Source organism: Saccopteryx bilineata, chromosome 8, assembly GCF_036850765.1.
Source record: "Saccopteryx bilineata isolate mSacBil1 chromosome 8, mSacBil1_pri_phased_curated, whole genome shotgun sequence".
Lineage (NCBI taxonomy): Eukaryota > Metazoa > Chordata > Mammalia > Chiroptera > Emballonuridae > Saccopteryx > Saccopteryx bilineata.
The window spans coordinates 80,920,374-80,944,189 of record NC_089497.1 but is presented as its reverse complement, the minus strand read 5'-3'; the positions used below and the strand labels follow the sequence as shown (position 1 = coordinate 80,944,189).

Here is a 23,816-nt window from a genome sequence, read left to right as displayed (position 1 = left end):
GTTATGTATATTTAACTTGTTGCTATTCATTCTAATGTAGAGGAATTACTTCTAGAAAATTGCTACTGCTAATTATTGTGGAACACAAAGGTGTGTGACCAGAGGTCATACCAAAATATGAACACCTTCTAAGATGTGGGTGGTGGTGATTTGTAGTATGGAGTCAGAAGCTAGTTGATGAAAATTTGTTTAAAATTAAATGGAAGTTTCTCTAGCCAAGGTTTTCTCTTCTCAGTAATATATTCTGTAATTTAGCATATGATATTAGAAGTGCACACCACAGTATATTCTTTTGTTTTTGATGGATATTGCACAAAATATAATTTTTTAGAATGTCAATGTTTATAATGAGTGTAGTATATAGCAGTACTATAAGCACTTAATATATCTGTGACAGGTCACAAATGAAAAAGATTTGAAAGAGATTTTTCCCTAATTTGCTAACAAACCTAAAAATTTATATGATATTTTCAATAATGGTTGTGAAACTGAAAGAAATATTTCTAAAATATCATTAATAAAAAATTTCAATAAATCATGCCAAAAAATTTCTCTATTCTCTGTAGGAAATATTACAAAATCATTGCTATAGGGTGGTTAAGGAAACAAGAATATACAGCCAAAAATGTAGAGAATGAGTGCTATAAAGGTGTGCCAGGCAGTAATAAAAAATATATTATATAATCTTCCTAGATTTTTAGGATAAATGTTAATTACGTTGACATTTAAATTTTCGGCATTTTAAAATTCTAAGTATATATTCACTTTAATAACTATTTTTTCATTTGAAATTTCCTGTTAATTTTTATAAAAAGCTCCTCTTGCATGAACTTTAAACCATCAAACAAACTATCCATCCTCCAAATATTTAGAAACAGCCACTAGGACTTTTGTCTTCTCTGTCCCAGGTAAACATCCTAAGGTGCTTTCCAGTGTAATTATGATTTCCAGACTTATCATTAACCACTTATTCACAGCACATTTGCTCATTAACTAAGGCCCACATTTCTAAGGAGACTAGTAATCAGTAGACTTGAATGCTTGGGAGAAGGTGCTGCATAGCTTAGTATATAAATAGGTACATGCTTGTCATTAAACTTATATGGGTTTGCAGCTTAGAATTTCAAGTTACTAATTCTATCATATTAAGAAATATAACTCACCTTTATTTTACAATTCAGCTCCCTCATCTATAAAAATGGATGTCAACAGGTTTGGTTTGAGCAGGATGATGAAAAATGTGGAAGTCACCTACCTTAGTTCTTGGCATATAATAGATGATCAGGTAATGTTTGCTATTCCTTTTGTTGGTGTTTAAACAGAAACACATACTCTTTTCAGTACCTTTCACAGAGACTGGACAAGATTGATTACATTTTTAGGAAACATGCTTCTCATTTTATAATTGATGAAAAGCCTATTTTCTCCTGGTGAGGTATCAGACAGATTGAACAAATGAACTACTCACTAGTCACTGAAATCAAGCCCAGAGGAGTTTCAGGCAATTATCCCGAGTTCTGACTTCCTTGAGGACCCTGTGGTTTTCAGCTGATTCCTGAAGCTTACGGCAGAACTTCTGGTACTCTCTGGCCTTCTATGTCCACTGCTGGGCAGGGGGCCAGTTATCTGAAAGGAAAGCAAGAACATGGGACATTGTTGAAACTAATTTCTTTATTTATGGATCAGTTATCCTGATTGAGAATCACAAGCTTTACCTTCTGACACCCTCTTTTATAGTCATTACATGCTTAACACATTCAATAAAAAAAAGACATTTGAGGAGTGGGATGGTATGGATAAATAGAAATTTTTTACTAGCATTGAAAATGAATTTGAGCCTGACCAGGCAGTGGCACAGTGGATAGATCATTGGTCTGAGACACTGAAGACCCAGGTTCATAGCCCCGAGGTCACCAGCTTGAGCACTGGCTCATCTGGCTTGAGTGTGGGCTCACCCGCTTAAGTACGGGGTCACCGGCTGGAGCCCAAAGGTTGCTGGATTGAGCAAAGGGTCACTGGCTTAGCTGGAACCTCCTCTCCCCAGTCAAAGAACAAAAGAGAAAGCAGTCAATGAACAAGTAAAGTGCTGCAACAAAGAATTGATGCTTCTCATCTCTCTCCCTGTCTGTCTGTCACTATCTGTCCCTCTCTCTGACTCTCTCTCTCTCTCTCTCTCTCTAAAAGAAAAATTAATTAGTTTGAAGTAAGGGCATCAAGAAGCTTTGGTTAAAGTTGGCTGAAATAATGAAGATAATGGTAGTAATAAATGATGTACTGTATTCAGATTATATCTTTGATGTCCATCTTCTCAGAGTCAGACAGGGGTGTCAGAGTCACATGATGGGAGTGAAATGAAATGATTGGGCTAAGTACAAAGAAATTGTTCTATGTGATAAAAATGTGCGCGCGCACACACACACACACACACACACACACACACACACTCACACTGCAATAGAATACTAATAGAGCACTGTATAAGAGCTGATGCAGCCAGAATGGGGAGACGAGAGTGCTGTGAGCCTGGCAGCTCCTGCATCTGCACGAGAACTGCCATGATCCAAAAAAATTTCCCCTGTAAAAATGTGGCAGATTTTTTTCTCCAGCAAAGTTGGAAGTCTGGACTTTTATGGTAAATCATGTTTATGAAAACATTGGACCAGTTTAAAATGAAAGCAATAACTTGTAGGCCAAATACGAAGTTAAGAAGGGCTGATCTAACTCCTGCGTAGATGTATTTGTAACCTCTGCCTACATATGAGCTGCATAACTGTTGTAGGAACACAGCCCCACACAGAGCTGAGGTCGGGAAAGGGAGAATGCTAGAGAGAGTCGGCTCAGAAGAGTGACCCATGGGCTGAAATGGGTGTTGAATGATATGTGGTATATTATGTATCCGAGAATATGTTTGTCTCTGGTGTGTGTAGGTACATCTTTGAAACAGGAAATGTTTGTATGGAGGCAGGGAAGTTTGAAAGGTGTGTATTGTTTTCAGATGCTCAACCAAGATGTCATGGGCCCTTGGAGGGTCTGAGGAGGGAACTGAGGGCCTGCTTGGTTGGAGAACGGACCACACGGACTTTGGTTTTCTTTTGCCTTCCACTGGAATTCAGTTTCAGTCCCTGTCTCTGTATCAAATGACTTCGTTTTTTCTTGCTATATTTACAGAAAATGTCCTCAATAAATAAAAGGACAAAAAAGGAAGTGAAAAACCCACATAATACCTGTGTCCCTATCTTTCCACAAACAATAACATTTAGATATACTTTATAAAAGCAATTTCTGCTCAGGCTATGAAGAGGGTATACAAGATGAAAATAGCTTATATCTTTATAATTGTATTCTTTTGAAAAAATTTACTGCCATCAAAGTGGATATAATATAAAACAATATTTATACTTTTCCCCAAGTGTCTGGGTTTTATATTTTTCTTTATGAAGATAGAGAAAATATAACTTTTTTTCTTTAAAGATAAAAATCTTGTTGTTTTTCTCATTGAGAGACCCTAATTAAAATGTTCCATTTGAAGGATTTTTTGCCAACACAAATTCTCATTAAGCAAATGCTTTATGTTTCTTGCTGGAGTATCGGGCAGCAGTATTCCTTGAGGGCAAATTTGCAGCAACCCAAATATATAGCATCATATATTATTCCAATATCTTAAAACATAAGCTATACCAGAAATTTTTAATAGAAATATATTGGTGAACTGGTTTTATACTTACCACTTTTGAAAAGTGAAATAGTTCTTTAACATCTATTTATTTATTGCTGCAGTTCTCATGGTTTAATCTTATGTAACTAAACTTTTTTTTTTTTTTTGTCTTTTTCTGAAGCTGGAAACAGGGAGAGACAGTCAGACAGAATCCTGCATGCGCCCTACCGGGATCCACCCGGCATGCCCACCAGGGGCGAGGCTCTGCCCAATGGGGGCGATCCTCTGCCCCTCCTGGGCATCGCTATGTTGCGACCAGAGCCACTCTAGCGCCTGAGGCAGAGGCCACAGAGCCATCCCCAGCGCCCGAGCCATCTTTGCTCCAGTGGAGCCTTAGCTGCAGGAGGGGAAGAGAGAGACAGAGAGGAAAGAGAGGGGGAGGGGTGGAGAAGCAGATGGGCGCCTCCCCTGTGTGCCCTGGCCGGGAATCGAACCCCGGACCCCTGCACGCCAGGCCGACGCTCTACCACTGAGCCAACCAGCTAGGGCCTTATGTAACTGAACTTTTGCTTCAACACACTTGGCTGCCTTCAATTGAAAGAAAGGACCAAATTTGTATCTACTTCTAGGTTTTTTCTCATGCTGCCCAGTATGCACTCCTCATTAATACTTGAATATTCCTTTGACTGGCTACTTAAATTTTATTTCTGTGTTTTAAATGTGGCTTCCTTATAAATGTTTTGACATCTTGTTTCTCCAACTGCATTGTAATATCCATTAGTGCAGAGACTATCTTTGTCTATTAGGACCTAGGACAAACAGCAATAGAGATGCAGGGTTAAATGTAACCAAGCACCACACTACCTGACTCTGTCACTGCAAGACCTCAAGCAAGTTTCTTATGCATTTTGGTTGTCATCAGTAAAAGAGGAAGTAACACAACAAGGATTTCATGAATTAATGTGTGTCAATTACTTGGCATATAACGATGCCTTGTTAAATGTCAGGTGGCTAGATATTACAATGTCTGGGACATAGAAATAATTAATTAACATATACTGAATGAATTAATGATGTAATAGAGCTTTCATGTCATAAAGACCAGGGTTTCATGCAAGTTCCATGTGACCTTGACAAACTGACTTCTGAACCTCAGTATCTTGGTATATAGTATAGTATAGTGTTAACTTTCTTGAGCTTTTTGTAAGATTTAAATAAAGTGTTCTTTATAGCATGTTTTATTGTTTCTACTCTAGAACTAGGGCATTCAACAGCCCTGCCTGAGGCCATTTGTAACTGTTGGTAGGATAATTATCCCTAACACTTCTACTCATTAAAATTGTTTGATTAAAAGTAACAAAAACAATTCAAGCTAACTTTAGTCTAAATGAATTAAGAAATTAATAAAAGCACATTGTAACAGATTGAACAAGAATCAGTCATGATGTTCACAACCTAAATTTACTATTTTTCATTGCTTTTCTAAACTTTATGTATTAAGTCTTCCTCTTTTCTGGATTAAAAAACATGGCAAAGCCATGATTTTGTTTTCATTCCCATGGAATAGAGCAGTCCTATAATCACTTTAAGTAACAAACATAATTTTAATTCATTAATTAGAACATACTGGTTCATTAGTTTTATTTTTTGCTGTGACAAATTACACAAACATGATAGCTTAAACAAAACAAAGTCATTGTCTAGTAGTTCTATAGATCAACAATCCAGCAGTCCAGTAAGATCAAAGGATATATAAGACTGTACCTTTCTAGAAGCCTGGAGAAGAGTCTACCTTTTCCAGCATCTAAAGCCTACCTACATTTATTGGGTTGTTCCCCTTACTCTACCTCAAAAGCAAACAGTAGCAGATCAAGTCTTTTTCAAATCATATCTCTCTGGCACTCCTATCTATTTCTCTTCTACTTTTAAGGACTCATGCTATTATATTGGGCACATCAAATTAATTGAAGGTCATCTCTATCTCAGGGTCAGTTGATTAGTAACCTTAATTGCATTTGCAGCTTTGAAACTGGAAAATATATCTGAGTTTGTGTTGCCTGTCACCAATTAAGAGTCAGAGATTGAATCTTTATGGGTGCTTTATTCAGACGGCCAGCTATATGGAGAGACTGGGGTTTGATTCCCAAATCATCTCAAACCCCTATCCCCAGCCAATCTTTTAATAAGGGAAAGGAAAGGGATAGGTGGTTCATTGGATCATAGTCAAAGTTAGTTGGATCATAGTCAGAGGACATTCCATCCTTGGAGTATGAAGTCTCTGTTTCCAGTCCTTTAAGGCACGAAGAGGGTCACTCACAGATCTCATTAGGTCATGTAGGCCTGCTCCTGTATCCCAGTTTCTGAAACAAAGCTTTTACATGCATTAACCATTAAAGCCCACTGACCGTAACCAAAGCCATTATTATTCAAGCTAAAATTTTAACTCTTGAGGTCCCCCTATCAGTAGGAAACACATTTCATGTTCCAAAACTTTCATGTTTCTCCCTACTTTACACTAAAGTCCCTCTGCTCTGGGTAATGACTCCTAATTTCTTGCCCTACCCTCCAAAACTAAAAACAACAACAATAACAATGGATTAGTCTCACAGGACAAAGATTGCTCTCTACAAAGATGTCCATCAGTTCCTTCACCAAATGTTCTCTTACATTTTTTTCTTATCAGTATCAATATCATTAGTCAGGAGAAGGGGTCTGAGCATCAGAGAACAAGTTCTTGAAATAATTTCTTTATGAACTCAGTTGGTATAGGGTCATATTCACTAAAGCTAGGAGAGTTCAGGTATTCTGGTACATAAAGTTGAGCCACTGTACCATGAAATCCAAAGGCCAAACTTTAGGAAAGACTGGAGCTAATGAAAAAGCCAAGAGTAATTCATACTAATCTCTCTTTATCTCTTATCTCTGTTTCTTAATTCAAATAAACTCCATTAATCTTCCTTCTGTAAAAAGCTGTTGTATATTCCTTCCTCTCACAGTAAACATGGCTATGCATGTAACTCCTGACTTTACATGTTACAAGCCCAACTTTCATTCTCTTTCACTCCCAAATTAAAATTCCAGGGGGCAAAATCTCTGATCTCCCTGGTTGGAATTTTATGGACATACCAATTCCATCAACCCTAACCTCTGGAACGAGCTATATAGCACATGGAACAAAATGCTCCGTCTCTGCAGGTTGGGGAAATAGATAAGAGAGAAGCATTGTGACTTGGCCAGAATTCTAAAAACTATATAACATAGTAGTTGTAAATCTTGTAATAACAATAAAAACAGAAATAATAATCATTGTTATTATAAAGATTATTGGGAGCCTATTATGATCAGGTCCTGAATTATTATAATATATAAAACTATCACCTCAACCCCTCATGAAGGTTCAGATGTTTTCTTTATTTTAATAAAATAAAAATTGAGGCACAGAAAGCAGAAATAATTTGCTTAAGGTCACATTGGGAGTAAGTAATAGCCATGACCTAAATCCACATTTCTCTGACTCAGAAGTCCATCAAGAAGATGTCAATAGAATGATATCTACTATATAATTTTAACCAAAAAAAGGCCTGTTTCAAAATGTTTTGTACCTTATTAGAATACGTATCTCTACTCAGGCCACCATTATGAAAATATGGCTAGATCTCTACATCTCTATCATACCTAGATCTATCTATCCACATCACACCCCCTTCCCTGTGTTTAAAAGTTAATATTGACTACTTCTAGGAATGGAATCATTTCTTTAAATTCTGTTTTTTTCTGTCTATATTTTTGTTGATGTTCATATATTGTTAGTGATCATAAGAAGATAATTTTATTTGCTTGTTTTATAACGAACAAGAAAAGTCGAGTTCGCATTTTTGTTTTGTTAGGTTTCTGGAGAGTGAAAGATTTCCTAAGGTGGCTTCTTGTCTGCTTCCTTCTAGAGCTCAAACAATTGTCCTGCTGTTTCTTTTTTAACTGAAATTTTCCCAAACAACATGGTTGCTAAGACACTTGCGTTATTCTTTGTAAAAGTACAGGTTTGTAAGAAACAAGCTGTGAAATATCTGTTGATACACAGTTATCTTCTCCTGCTCCCCAATTAGTGTTATAGCTTTTTAATTATATCATAGGTTTTTCTCCTAGGTTCCTTTAAAAAAATTTTGTTAAAGTTTACAAAAATAGCTTTCCTTATCAACTAAATTCATCAAATACGTATTAAATACCTATTTATACACATACAAATATGTTTCTTTGTATTAGCTATTTAATAACACTAACAAGCTTAAGATTCCATTTAGAAACTGAGACATAAATTATAGATTGTGTGGATATATGTAGCATATATATTGACAGAGACAGGCAGAGAGAAAGACAAATAGGGACAGACAGACAGGAAGGGAGAGAGATAAGAAGCATCAATTCTTCGTTGCGGCACTTTAGTTATTCATTGATTGTTTTCTCATATGTGCCTTGACCGGGGGCTACAGCAAACCAAGAGACCCTTTGCTCGAGCCAGTGACTTTAGGCTCAAGCTGGTGAACCTTGCTCAAACCAGATGAGCCCAGGTTCAAACTGGCGACCTTGGGGTTTCAAACCTGGGTCCTCTGCATCCTAGTTCGACACTGTATCCACTGAGCCACCACCTGGTAAGGCTGCTTTTATATTTTTAACATGTCATATATGTTAATAAAGACATAACACAACAATATGTGGGACATTTTGTAAGTCAATACATGGTTCTTCATTAATAACTGCCCATTATTTCATTATACTATTGTATAATAATTAATTTTTAAAATATCTGATTGTTAGCATTTAATTGCTTATTTTTTCATATTGTAAATAAGACCAATAAATACTGTTAAATAAATTCATCTGCAAACTTCTGACTATTGTCTTAGAATATTTTCTGGGAGTGAAATTTCAAATGGTATGACTTCTTAGTATTTTAAATATGTTTGCTAAATTGTCCTCCAGAAAGGTTACATCATTTCTTCTCTGGCTGTGAAGGAATAAATTCTGTTTGACTTGACTCCTTACATAAAACTAGTGCACAGGACAAAATTTCTGAAACAATTATTTTCAGACATTGAAATGGGAAGCTCATACAATGATCCTTGAGAAAGGGCAATTAATTAAGGTGAGCCATAGAATTGCCCTGGCCTTCTCCCCAGAGGCAATTTCTAGAATATGATGAAGGAAGAAAGAACCAAAATATGTCTTGAATTGAAGAGATTGATGATTAAACTTTGGGGAGAAGGACCCACCAGTACTGTGTATGTGAATATATATTGGAAAAGAGGACTAAACAACGAAAGAGCTTCAGACATCTGCAAGGAACTCAGTCTTTACTTAGTACCAATTTGTGCAGACTATGAAAGCTTATTATGTTGAACACAGAACGTCCGCTCAGCTGTTGTGAAAGGACAATCACCAGAGAGCTCCAAATTGGACAATTCTGGGGCTCACACTGGACTAGCCATTATTCATGTTTCCACCAACAAGAGAGGAGAGACCTGTTGATTGTATAGGGCATTCAGTAGAGCTCCAAAAGTGTCACACCTTAGTGGTAAAGCCTACTCTAAGGTTTCTCTAAAAAACTACAAAACTATTCTCAAAACGATCAGGCTGCTCTACAAATAACATCCTACCCAAACAAAGTCTAATATCTTTAAAGGGATATAATAAAATTCATCACTCGACAACACAAGTCACGGTGTTAAAATGTTCTCCATCCAATCAAAAATTACAGACATGCAATTAAGCAGAAAATTGAAATTCATAATCAGGAAAAAATTAATTAATAAAAATAGATTCAGAATGATTAAATTAGCCCACAACTTTAAGCTTTCTATTATAAATATGTGTAATGATGTAAAAACAAACATGAACCTAATTAGGAAGAAAATAGAAGATACAAAAAACTTGAAATGTTAAAAATGTTGTAAGTTTCAAATAAAACTTCTAGAAATGAAAAATAAAATGTGACAAATGAAGATTTTACTGGATGAGATTTACATTAAAAGAGATACTGCAGAAAAATCACTGGTCAACAGAAAGACCTAGAAAGAGAAGCTATACAAACGTAAATAGAAAAGAAAAGAGATTGAAAACACTAACAGCTTTGGTGATCTGGTGGATATCTATATATCTCTATCTCTATTTATAGCTAGATCTCTGCCTATCTCTGTATCTATTACTGTATGTATTTATAAAATGCATAATTAGAGTACTAGAAAGAAAGAAGAATGAAAGAAGAAGAGACAAAATATTTGAAATGAGCAATTAATGGCAGAGTATTTTTTTAGAATTTGGCAAATGTTATAAACTTACTGATCCAAGAAAGTCAACAAACTCTAAGCATAATAATCACAAGTAAAATCACACCACGTCACATGATAATTAAACTGATGAAAATGAGTGACAAAGAGAATAAATAAAAATAGCAAGAATCAAAAGACATATGGCATATAGAAGATCAAGGATAAAAAAACTGCAGACTTCTTGCCAGAAACTATCTAAGCCAGTTGATAAGGGAAAATATATTTAAAATGATGAAAGAAAATGAAAGATATTGACCTAAAATTCTATGTATAAATATATATATATTTCAAGAATGCAAACTAAATAAAGACGTTTTCAAACAAAACCTGAGAGAGTTTACTATAAGGAGACACCTTGTTAAGAAGACAAGTTAAATGGCACTTTTTAGGCACTAGAAAAATTAAACATGAATCTATACAAAGGAACAAAGAGCAAAAAATGGTAAATGTGTAGATTATTATAAGAACATATTTTTCTCACTTTTAATATATTATAAATGATACATGGTGTAAAGCAAGAATAATAACATTGTGTTGTATGATTTATAACATGTGAATAATAAATATATGGCATCAGCATCACAAGGACAGGAAGGAGAAACGGTAGTATGCTGGTGTAAGATTTTTTTTGTAAAATTATACATCATTTGAAAGTGTAGAATAGAGGAGGAAGAAACTTTTTTTTTTCTTGACTCTCCTGGTTTCAGTGGCTGAGGGCCCTGTGAATTGAAGTGTCAAAAGACAGAATAACAAGAGAAAAATATATAGTTGGATATATATACCTACATACATATGTTCATACAAAAGAATGTGATTCTAGAAGGAAATTAGAATTTGAGGCTTTATACCGTCTTAGGGTGGACAGGAGGAAAGGGCTTTGAGCCTTCAAGGGCCAAGGAGCTGAATTATGGGAAGATGAGGAGAAGCATTGTATTACAAATTAAGGTTACTTAGCATGTTTTTTATTCAGATATGTTACTTCAAGTTGTCTTCAGAATAGTTCTTTTGCCAGTAAGGAAGTAGACACACGTACAAATGTAATCATATGTCTTGTTTTTAAGCAGAAAGTGGAAAGAAAACATTTTTTACGGTAAGGTGGTGTGTTCTGGGGTGGCGGAACCTGGTCTGTTCAGAAGGAAGCAGGAATACCCGACACATTCTGAATCACTAATGTTCCTTATGCTCTTTATTAATTTTATTTTAAAGGCTTTTAGACAAGGTTAATATGAGAGTGTTATGTTTGTAATTAATCAGTCATCAAGTTAAATGCTTATGAATCTGGCAAATCCACAAACAACCCATGCTCTAAATGTGTACCTTGAGAGTGAGAGGACAGGGCCATGTTTGCCCAGCATATTTTAAAAAATATTAGTAAAATAAAAATTAATTGATATGTTAAGATATAGGAAGACTGAAAGTATTTGAAGAGAGGGGAGGGACAAAATGAAATAAGTATTTAAAGCTAATTTTAACAATGGCATGTTTATTTCAGTTTTTTTATTTATTAATTTTGAAAGTTTCTCACACATTGTGAACACTTCAATGCTCAAGGTGATCAGATACCATATTTTCCAGTGTCATCCTGGGATTTGTTTTTCTCACTTCATTTGTTCTCTGATTTTTTTCTTCTCATTTTGTACATCTGGTTACCATAGAACGGGAATAGCCATTAACTTTGGAGAAAGTCTGTTTTAAGTACTAACTGCTTATGAGGGAAAGTTGGAGACTTTCATCTCTGTTTCTATAATCATGCTCATGGGCAGGTCAGTGTGGAAGAGGAGCTTTCAGAAAGAAAGCATTCTTAGTATAAAGTAGTGGCCCATTATGATGTTGAACAAAATTAGTTCTCCTGGAATAATTTTTTAGGAAAGCTTGTCATGTTGACTTTATTTTAAAAAAGAAGGAGTAGGAGGAAGAGAAAAAAGAAGAAGAAGAATAAGAATTAAAGGAGAAGCATAAAAGAAAAAAAGGAACAAGAGAAAAATGAAAAGAAATATAAAATTAAACAATGTGATATACTTGATGAGTTGAAACCAAGATACTCATTGTTCAATTTAATCAGTGATTGTTACAGTTACTGTGTTTATTTTAGACATGTTCATCTATTACTAATGTTTTAAGATAAATGAGAAAAATGAAATGTTTCTAAATACAATGTGAAGCCTCACCTTTACCTTAGCTTCACCTGAAAAGGAAAAGCTGTTAAACGTTTTTATTCAGTGTTTTTTAAAATTTATTTTTTGAGAGAGAGGAACATTAATTTGTTGTTCCACTTACGTATTCATTGGTTGAGTTTTGTATGTGTCCTGACCAGGGATTGAACCCACAACCTGGAGTATTGAGACAATGTTCTAACCAACTGTGTTACTCTGCCAGGGCTTTATGTAGTTAGAATTTGTCAAGTACCTTCAACACATTTGGAATTGTTGTTATTTTTTCAGTCTATAATGAAGAGGCTGAAGCCTGGAAGATACTCTACCTCAGCAGGAGTTACTGGGTTGTACTTGCAAAGTATTATCACCACTGTTTTTAGATCATTTGTTGTCATACAGATGAAACTTCTGTTTCCAGGATTGGTCATTTTGGGGTGTTTTGAAGAAATTAATTTATCTGTAAGTTCATAATATCATTTAAGCATTTTATTGCATTTTAAAAAGATGATGTTCTATTATCTTATTTTTATTAAAGTTGTTCTAGATTTTTAACTGAAGATTTTTTCCAGCTTTATTGTAGATTTTTAACATCTCCTAAAATTCCCAAATTGATGAGTTTACCATCTATGCAATAATAGGCTGTGAGCATGCACATTTCTTTCCTTTAATGATTTTCTTAAGGTTTCTCTTGAGGGAGTTTTGCTAGTTTGTTGAACAATGGATTGTTATATGTAAATTAGTCATGTGTGTGTGTGTGTAAGAGAGAGTATGTGCACGTGTGTGTGTGTACGTGCATGCATCTGCTCTTCATTTTATAGTTTTATGATAATACTATCAAGTATATAGTTAAACTTTAACTATTTTCCCTTTTTTCAAATAGTACTTAGATGAGTATCATAGTCTTCCCACTATTAGTAGTCTCACATTGATGAGGCTGAGTTTGCTAACAAGAGTTTATCACTTCAAACATTCTGGCATTTAAGTCAAGATTTTATGGGATCCTCATAAAAGTGCATAAATCACTATACACTGTGATTATAACCTTGTATTTAATGTTTTGTTACACAGTTTTTCCCCAATCTTCAATAGCGTTGTTCCCAGCAGCAAATTAGAATGCTTTGTAGTACAGTGCAAGAAAACTTTTCCTTCTTTCCTTCTAGGTTCTTCTCCTTTTTAAAGAATTAAATTGACATAAGACATTTTAACAGGAGAAATGAATTTAATTACATGACCCCCGTAAGAATATAAGGCCTTAGGGCAACCTGGTAATTGAAGCTTATATAATATATATATATATATATATATATATATATATATATATATATATATATATATATATATATTATATATATATATAGCATGCCCAGCTAAGGAGGGAGGCCCGGTGTTTGGGAGGCAGAGGGGAAGGAGGCCATTCACGGAAACGCTAAGGAGAGATACAGAAAACAAAGGCTGCCCTGTTATACAGACAAGTTCCTTAGGTTAAAAGTTGTCTCTGGTAAGGGGGTAAATGAAGAGTTTTTTCTGACTCTCCTGGGTTTATACTGCATTTAGACCAAAATAATCCTCAAGCCAAAGTGGCACATTTTGGGGTAGCCTGCTTGTTGGACAAATGAGTTTGTAAAATTTGTGTTTTTTGAGTTTGCTCACTTTTATTGTTAAAAATGGCACTGGACAGTGCCAGGTATGTGATCTGTGAAATTGCAATTCCTGCTTGGGAACGGCCATTGTTATACTAATGTTTGCCAGAGGAGAGGCTTTCATGCCAAAAAAGTTTTAAAAAGAAAGAAGAAGAAGGAGGAGAGGCAGAAAGAAGCCAAGATGGCAAAGTGCTGAGGAAGAAGCCACTTTGTGCAGAGAGAAGGGAGAAGGTGTGCAGAAGGGGAACCAGAGCTGAGGGGCTTTTGCTAGATCCGCTGAGACTGGTGGGGCCTTTGATTCTAGGGAAAACCAGAGAAGATTCTCCTGGTTGTGGATGGAGAATGTGTCAGTGGCTTTGAAAGACCTGTTTGTTTGCTTTTCAGCCGGTGCGAGTCTTGAATAAAGGAATAGTCCACCAGTTTTTGGCTCCACTGTTTCTTTCCTGTCTGCCTGAATCTATGAGAACCTGCATGTGAAGGGCCACGACAGCCGCGGCTACTGGCTATACACTGCCCTAAACCCTATCAGGATCACTCCTACCTGACTTCCAACTTGGCACCTCTGTGTCTGTTATTTTTAGATGAATCATTGTGTATCTTAATTATGTGTAATAAACTACAAAGCATCAGTAATTGTTAAGCAACTCTGGTGTGTGTGTGTGTGTGTGTGTTAACATGTAATTAGTATAGTTTCTTGGCTGCTTTATTTAATAAAAACGACAATACTCTTTCTGCCATTAATTATGACATCTTTTTTCCTCATTAATCGATACTTATTACTACTAAAAGAAAGTTATTTTCTTTGTTCTTCATCAATATAGGTTTTCTTAAGATGCTGTATGCGTTGTGAAAAAAAATGATAGAGAATTAAGAAGTTTAATTAGTGGTATCAAAAGGATATTACTGCCTACCATCGAATCCTAATACAAAGCACTGAGTAGGCCTTAATTTTGGTTTTGACTAATGTTTTCTTTTATAATCACATGCACAGGAATAAATATGATTATGTACATATTATTGTATTCAACTATTCAGAGTTATAATATCAGGTGTGCTTGGGGATCTCAATGAAGCTTGTTATTGGAGGGGAAGAGTCAGTGGGATGGAAAATTGTGGTCATCAAGTAGTACCAGTATGAGTAGGCCATGAAACAATGAACGGGTGAGCATGCAAATAGTAAGACTGTTTTAGTAAGATCACTCTGGCAGATAACAAGAGGATGGATGAGGAAAGGAGCAAGTCATTTAGAGAATTACGGTCTTGGCAACAGATAATAATTGCCTCACCTAGAGAAAATAGAAGTTAAGGAGGTGGATTTAAATGATATTGATAGGACCTAGTGACTGTTTGAAGAATGTGGGAGGGTAGACCCAAGAATAAATCCTAAATATCTGTTTAGGGTAACTGAGTGGATAATAATTCTCAGATCCAGAAAAGAGGAGATAGGATATTTGGGGCCAGTATTCCCAAGCATGAGAAAATCTTGTTTAATTGACCTTTATCCATTTTCCTTGTACAGTGTGCATCTTCCACTCTTTTCTACCTAACCTAGCTATCTTATTTTTGGTAGGACTCAAAAGTATTTAGCAACTTTGAGGATCAGAATATTCTAGCCTAGAAATTTTTGGCTCTAGTCAATCAACAGTGTATGATAATTAAGGGTTATCTTCCATCAGGTGATTTTCTCAGGTGATAAGAGTGTCTCCAGGAGTTATCTTTTTGCTAATAAGTAACTTTTACAAGTGAAAATTTCCTTTATAAATATGTTTTCTCTACAAAAGGGGATATTTATAGTCTACTTTTAGGCAGTTAAGAGAGGTAAAGACAACCAGTCTGCTGGTTCTCAATTGCTCAAAATAATCCAGATGTTAAAAAGAATATTTTAGGGTACCATATTCTGGTACCCTTCAAGCCTATCCACCTAGTTCTTGGGACTGTAATCTCAAAGATCCATCCTGGGTGCTGAGCAAGGAATTTCCTTCCAGTAAGGATTGGCAGGATTATAGTTTTGAGATTTCTAATCCCTTTCTCTCTGTGGGTATCTACAGTTTTGACCAAATTTATTTCTCCTGTGTTATATTTTTTCTTATGTAATTTATATTTTTCATTGAGAATACAAAGTACCAGGTTTGTATAATCATTAGATGTATTGTGACATATTACATACCCAGGGTCCCATGTTCCATAACATACAATGTAAACATTCAGAACTTTGAATAACAATTTTCTTTTCCAAATTTTCACATATATCTTTCCTTGAAAATCACAACTAGACATTTTAGTAACTGCCCACAATTCTCAACTGCAACATTAGTTTCTTCCTCATATGTAGTTTAGGTAGAACCCTCGAACTGAGTGATAAAAGACAGCAGTTCTAACATTCTCCTTTGCCTACTCTCTCCCCAGTTTTTGCTTTAGAAATAGAATGTTAGAAACACAAATGGGTGATGTGGTTAAACATTTTCTATTGTGAATGTTTTCTATTGTGTCATCTAAATTACTTTCAAAAATGTGCTCAGTAATTTTATAGCAAAGTTCAGAATGCATTAAGAGACATTCAGTCTCACAGAATTCCTTTCCAATATTCAGAAAATTTTGATAATTTTAACAGTTACTTTCCTTTTCACCATTCAGTGAAGCTATTCTGCCTAATGCCATCTATGACATTTGTGTGTGTTTGTGTGTGTGTCTTGCTAAAATATAAAATTCAACCAAGTAAATCTGAAGATCTAAGTAGCTTTATTAAGCTATTTATGAATTGGGCAAAATCTCATCTAGCAACTAGAAGGGCTCTCAGAAGGGCTGTACGAAATGAAACATTTTTGTAGGAAGCAGGATTGAGCAAGAGAACTATTAACAAAGAAAAGAAAGTATTATGTTTATGCCAGGGCATCTTTTCTGAGGGTTAGTGCCAGAGCAGAAGCAAAGGTTTATCATGCAGATTGCTTCTTTCTATGGGGTATTAAGTGGGCCTAGGGACAGATAGATTACCACATTGCATTGGTGTTGACCAGAAAATTCCAGATTGATGGTTTAAGTTTATTTCTGGGAAAGCCTGAAAGATCAATTAGGTCATATATCAAAATTTTATTTATTTTTTTTAACAATTTTGCTTTAGTCCAAGTGACTCCATTTTAGGCCTGTGGTTTTGTCTTTATCAGTGTATTTTAAACTAATTAATGCATTAATTATTTTTTTCTCTTTCATTTACTTCTATCTTTGAGTCTTTTTGAAAATTTTCATAAGTATCCTCACTCCTTTATTCTTATAACTTAATTATTTGCTCTTGCAGATAAACTTGTAAATGATAATTTGCCATTTTTTTTCTCTTGGAATATCTTCCCTGTTAATCCATGTGTACCCTGCCCCATTTTTTTGAGATTCTTTAATTCACCATTTGTGATGATGAATTCATCATCATTTTATTCAACAAAATTTGTTGAAGGCATAGTATGTGGTAGTGATTGTGCTAGGGGCTAGAGATATAGTGGTGGACAGAGATACGGTCTCTGACATAACAGATTGCAAGGACAGAAATAATTGAGCAGCACATACAAGACCATGTGATAAGAATCATGGTGAAAGGACAAGTTCTGAGGTGCTAAGGGGCAGCTGGAAAATGCATAGAAGAGACTGGGGAAAGGAACAAAATACCCCTTCCCTTAAGGTTCTCCTGGTTGGTCAAAGAACACTGGGGAACAATTCTTTTTTTTACATTTTCTGTTGCATGAGGTTTTAGAACTGTTTCTATATAGTTCTGCATTGCTGATTTCAAATCTGAAATCTGTTTTTTGGTGCACGCTCCAGTTTTTATGCAATTTTAATTTCTTTTTTTGTTACAGTTAATGACATGCATTGGTTTTTAAATTGGAGCTAAAGGGCAACTACTCTTGAATTGAACATAAGCACAAGGCAATTAATGTCTTACAAACATCACTTTTACATAATTGTAGTTGTTTTTAAATGTAAAAAAACATCATCTGATAAAAACACCTTCTTATTTTGTTTTAAGATTGAATGATGGCTTCTTCGAGTAGGCATAAATGTAAGACTAGTCCTGACACCTTCTGTTATATACATGGCTGTTACATACTTCAACATCAAAGGCGCTATATTTCATCATTTGTGACACGTGCATATATTGCCTATTTTCAACTTCCCCTTGGTGATCAAGACAAGAATTGGGCTCCTCATATTGTGTGTCATAATTGTGAGGAAATGCTTTGTGACTGGACAAAAGGAAAACGCAAAGGAATGCCTTTTGGTATTCCCATGGTTTGGCATGAACTTAAGAACCACAGTAGTGACTGTTATTTCTGCCTGATCCATACAAAGGGCATCGGGAAGAAAAAACCACATATGATCGCATATCCTAATATTCCTTCAGCATATGACCTATCCCACACTCTGAAACACACCCAGTTCCAGTTTTCAATGGTTTTATTTCTTCTAAGGATGAAGAAAGTGAACATGGTTATCAAGTGTATTTTGATAAGATGCATGAGAAAATGGTTGTAGAATCTGAAGGGTCTTTTTCTGATTCCAAGCAGTCTTTAACCCCTCAGTAGTTTAGCCAACCCGAATTGAATGACTTAGTAAGAATGACATAAAAATTGTCCTCAACTTTCTGAAGTATGAGGAGCATATCTGGATCATTTGTGTGGATCTTAAAATGGCAAATTTCCTGCTAGGATAACAGAGAGGTTTCACAAACTATCCTGGCTTTCTGTGTTTGTGGGACAGCCGAGCTCGGGAGAAACACTAGACACAGAAGGAGTGGCCAAAACGTAAAGCTCTGGAAGTAGGGATGCAAAATATTGTGAATGAACCTGTAGTTAATCGAGACAGGATCATTTTTCCCCCACTTCACATCAAACTTGGCTTAATGAAGCAGTTTGTTCAGGCTTTGAATAGAGAAAGTGAATGCTTTCAACATATTATTTCTGCTTTTCCTACCTTGTCTTTCGAGAAGATAAAAGCAGGTGTATTTGATGGATCTCAAATTTAAACCCTCATACGTGATGAAGAATTTGCCAGGAAGATGAATAAGGAGGAGAAAGCAACATGGCAGTCTTTTGTGGCAGTTACAAAGAACTTTCTTGACAACAAAAAAGCAGAAAACTATGAACTTCTGGTTCAAAGGATGCTGTTGGCTTTCCACAACATTGGATGTAACATGAGCATTAAAATTCACTTCCTGAACAGACACTTTGATAAGTTTCCTGAAAATCTTGGAGCTGTTAGTGATGGCAGACTACTGCTGGGGCATCAAATGAGATTGTACTCAACAAGTACACAAACCCAAGAGCTACAAATGCAAATTTTTGCCTGAATAGAATTTAAATGTTTTGTGCAAATTTTATGATTAAAATAAGTGTTTTAATATGTTCTATTTCTAAATTGTAGACAAATTCTAATGCAATCATATCTTTTAGTGTATTAGTGTATTACTGCATTATATAAATTATTATATTTTCACAAAGATGATGCCCAAGAAGACATTCTACTTCATTATGTTAAACTAAATGTTGAAAAGTTTACAATAAGATGAAAACCTAAAATTTTAAATTGCAAAAACACTGTAGATTATAGAGAAAAACAAATGTCAGATTTGAGATCAGCACACTCAAATTAGGTAAGAACAAGTGTTTTTGTGGATGCAACAAAAATTTTGATCCTCAGTGTGATCCAATAGATATGAGACAGATTAGCAAGAGATAACCAAATGCAATATACACATATTCGTGGCAACCCCACATACAGGAGTGAGTCAGAGACCCCATATGTAGGAAAAGTTCAGAGACAGAAAGGAAGATTGAGGTATAGAAGACATTCTGAGCTAGGGATGAGGTATTATACCTTACAGTCATTGCAGGACAATAAGAAGAGCAGATGTTTAGTAAATAAAAGTTTGCCTTCTGATGTACTTGGGTCAAAAGGTTATCACTGATAACGCTTATCAGCCAGGCCTCTAATTCAGATTCTTCTAGGCAGTTAAGAATGAGAGGCACTCCCCGTTTCCGGCTTCAGAAAAATACAGAAAAAAAAAAAAAAAAGAATGAGAGACAGAAATTTCTCCTAATCTTGCTGCTAAAGCTGCCTTTAGCTCAAAACAATCTGTATACCACAAGAGCACATCTTGAGGGGACTGGTTTTGGACCTCCAAAAGGCCTCAACCAAGATTAAATTAAAGAAGAATCCCTGCTTATGAATTAGACAAGGGGCAGGCATAAAGGCTGAAGAGAGAAGAGGAGAAGAGACAGGGAAGGTAGGGGTAAGGAGGGGAGGGGAGGAGAGGGAAGGGGACAGGAAGGGAGGGGAGGGGAAGGGAAGGGAGAGAAAGAAGAGAAGAGAAGAGGAGGGAAGGGGAGGGGAGGGGAGGGGAGGGGAGAAGAAGTGGGGAGGAGAGGAGAGGGGAGGGGAGGTTAAAAAGAGAGAGAGAAGAGGGAGGAGAGAATGTGTCCATAGTACTTTATTAGTATTAAAACTGTTTTAGTATAACAGAATGTATGTTCTGTGCAGGAACAAAAACTTTTTAGGTTCTTGGTGTTTATATTATTACATTTTTCTTTGGTTCAGAAATAGGACTCACTATTCTACTTTCATAATGACTTCCTACATGCCATAATTCAGCTGGTAGGTAATGGGAGCTTTATGCATGTTATTGACTAATTTTAGATGCCTAGGGAAGATATTTAAATACATTTCCAAGACTGTCATAATGAGTGAGTACTGATGTGTATATTTCTCTTCTTATGGGGAAGTCAGAATGTGATGATTATAGTGTATTATTGGCAAACATTCAATTTCAGGTTAATTTTGGTAAAGTTTGTAACACGGTATATACAGTATATTACATTATGCAATTGTACTAGGCAAAGGAGTGTTCTATTTTGAAATGAACTATGGCCTGGATTTTAAATCACAGATTTGTGGCATTAAATGATAGAATGGGCCTTAGGTTAAAAATGATCCAGCTCCCTCAATCTACAAATAGAGAAACTGAGACACAGAGAGGTAATAAGAGAGAACTTTAACTGTGATGAGAATTTTTAAAAAAGATTTTATTTATTGATTTTCCTGTAGGGTACAGGGGGACAAGAAGTAGTTGCTTCATTCTAGATGTTCCTTGGTTGTTGTTTGTTTTATGTGCCTTGACCAGGCAAGCCCAGGAGTTCGAACCAGTGACCTCAGCATTCCAGGTCAATGCTTTATCCACCATGCCACCACAGGTCAGGTGAAACATTTTTAAATGTCATGTTTGTTTTTATTTCTAATACCTTTGGAGAAAACTGTCTCATTGTTTTCCATTTCTATTGTGTACATTACTTATATAATAATTTTTTATTAATAAGCTTGAAAATATGGTATGCAGCTCCTCAAAAATTAAAAATGAAAGAACTATTAAAGGAGGAGATATTTGAGCCTTTCTTTTAAGTATTTTGACCAAAGCTAAAAGTTAGGAAATTTTAGAAGGAGAAAGTAAAGATTTTTTTTGTTTTATTTTAGTTATTTATTTTATCATTTTACATGTCTAATGGGAGACAAAGATTAAATAAATTGATTTATTTTGTGATCTACTTCTCTCTCACAAATGAATAAATATAAATCTTCAGTTTATCACTCTTCTTTGCTAGAGATTTTTTTTTCAGGCACAATGGTTTAAGTTATACTAACTATGTACCTGTTAAAAAGGCAATATAAGTATCAGTATCCTTCTTTTACAAATGAGGACCTTGAGGCACACCAAGATTGCACTGAGCTCTTTCTTTCAGGCCTCTTGAGTAGTAAGTAACACAACCGATATCAGAACACAGTGACATCAGAGGCCCGTTTTGGAATTCTTTCCACTGGTCAGGAGGAAAAGCACAAGAGGAGGGAGGCGAGGAGGAGAAGGGGACGTTTTTGCTTGTTTATTATTTGCCATTCATCATGGTTAGCACATTCTCTCAGAAATTGCTCTCAATTTACTTAATAATCCTCTAAGATAGGTATTATCTCCATTTTACAGCTGAGGAAGCGGAGTCAACTTGCTGCATGCCTTCTTACAGTTACACTAGTACTGGAGGTCCTCCAGGGCGTTCTTTCCACCCTGCACAAAAGGGATTCTGGTGATCTTCCTCATCTCCCTGTGTGTGTGTGTGTGTGTGTGTGTGTGTGTGTGTGTACATAACAACAGACGTTGTAAAATTCAGTTTAAATTATATTTTATTTTTATAAGAGAAACAGATCAGAAACATTAAAGAACAAACATAACTCTGGCTCGGCACCATGGTTTGTTGGTAGTATCAACGCTCTTTCAGGGGAAAAATGCAAGTCTGTTTTGGGACTAAAGTGAAAGTAGGGAATTAAAAGTTAATAGTAAAACTGAGACAAAGCCACATTTTGTGAAGCACACACTAATAGCAGGACATTGGATCAAAGGATATGATCTCACTTCATAGTAAAACAGGTCCTGCAAGCCCAGGTAACTCAGGAAGCAGAATGGTAATTATTCCCAGAAGAAAGCAGGTAGTGTACTGTTACAGTACTACAGCAGAAAGTCAGAAGGTCACAGAGCCAGCAGAGTAACCGAAACAACCTGAAACTGTTTGACCCCCTTTAAAAAGAAATAATAAAATGGGAGAGAATGAAGCAAGTTTACCTAACACATCCTTACAAGGTAAGTGCCAGCCAATAGCTCGGAAATGCCTGCCTTCAGAGGTTTAAGTAGTGTCCATTACAAAGTGCGTGTGTGTGTGTGTGTGTGTGTGTGTGTGTTCACGAGCGCACGCGCGCGAGCCCAGCAGAGTTGCAAGGTGTGTTTTGAGGGTGGGCGAAAAGGTGGGAATTGTTTAGTACAAGCTGGCTGTCTTTATTGTGCTCAGCAACTTGACCAAGAGAGACACACACACACACACACATACATCTGTGGAGCACAGGGGAGCTTCATGCTTACTCACCAGTGTAGTGGTGAAGAAATGGTGCAAACAGCTCCTGGTGGATTTTTATTTTAGACCTTTTCCAACATTGACAGAATATTGATTTTTGTCTCGTCCTGTGCAGTTTTTATTTGTAATCAAGCTGTTCCATCTCTGAAGGTTATCAGCTAAGTGTCCTTGTAATGAATATAACTATTTTTTAAAGGTGGAAAACAGGATTTCAGAAGAGAGCAGATCACTTGGGGAGAGTGGTTTAGTTTACATGTCTTACTTAATCAGATACCTTTGTCCTTTGAAAGGATTGGTTTTGTTGACATTGGCTTGACTAGGCTTCTAAGGTTAGGCTTGTTGATAGAAACAAGTACAAATTTGCTCACACTTTTCCCTTTATTGAATGAGAAAAGTTCTTTCTTAAAAAAATAAAAATAAAAAATGGCTTAATGAATTATTTACCACATTTACAAGTAACATTTTATCAAGATTAAAAAAAATCTAGTCATAATACAATTTTAATTTGTTTAATTATGTTCTTGTCATGCTACCACCAAGAAAATTCCCAAACCACCCAGTTTTCCATAAAGTGCATATAATCAAACATATAAAACTACATCTATGAAATATGTCACATCTAAAGTTATGAGATGATCATACACATGCCTAGTCATAAATGTATAGCATCTAATTTATAGAGTTAAATTATCTTCCAGAATGCCTATGCTTTTTCTTTATATTCTTTAGTAATTTCTCCACTTAACCTGTTGAAGAATTTCAGAATCTTATTATTTCTATGTTTCCAAAAAACGTTTTTTGAAATACTGCATAAAAGGCTATCATAAGTCATTTTTAATTTAAATATTACTAAAAATGTCATTTAGTGCATTCCACTGAAGAAAAACAACAAAGGCAAAAGGCTCATTTAGCATAATATTATGAAATAATTTATTTTTATGTGTTTTTTAGACAAAATATATTATGCATGATTATTACTTGTACCTTACTAAATTGTATCTGTAATAGCTTTCCTTGAAAAAGTGTATGTTGTTCGAGTTGTTCATATTATAATGATTTTGTATAAATATATGACTGTTTGGCCACCACCGGCATGGATATAGCACCTGTGTTTG

At 35.5% G+C, this 23,816-nt stretch overlaps 1 protein-coding gene and 1 long non-coding RNA gene across 5 annotated transcripts in view; one reads left to right on the top strand and one right to left on the bottom strand.

The window, feature by feature from the left end:
* LOC136311804 (uncharacterized) overlaps positions 1-22,876 on the bottom strand; it is a 33,609-nt gene extending 10,733 nt beyond the window's left edge. The window contains exons 1-2 of the long non-coding RNA XR_010726832.1: positions 22,714-22,876; positions 1,469-1,626 (exon numbers count right to left, since the gene is read on the bottom strand). This is a non-coding gene — a long non-coding RNA (uncharacterized lncRNA). The remainder of the gene's footprint in view (positions 1-1,468; positions 1,627-22,713) is intronic.
* The window catches only part of NAALADL2 (N-acetylated alpha-linked acidic dipeptidase like 2), a 1,182,199-nt gene that overhangs the window by 91,232 nt on the left and 1,067,151 nt on the right, over positions 1-23,816 (top strand). For 2 of the 4 annotated variants that reach the window (XM_066241013.1, XM_066241011.1), the window contains exon 1: positions 22,278-22,433. The exons of 1 other annotated variant lie outside the window; for it this stretch is intronic. In XM_066241013.1, the coding sequence (XP_066097110.1) occupies positions 22,391-22,433 (43 nt within the window). In that variant the 5' untranslated portion in view covers positions 22,278-22,390. Of the gene's footprint in view, positions 1-22,277; positions 22,434-23,816 lie in introns of those variants that run through there. One more of the 4 variants, XM_066241016.1, reaches the window with a different exon arrangement.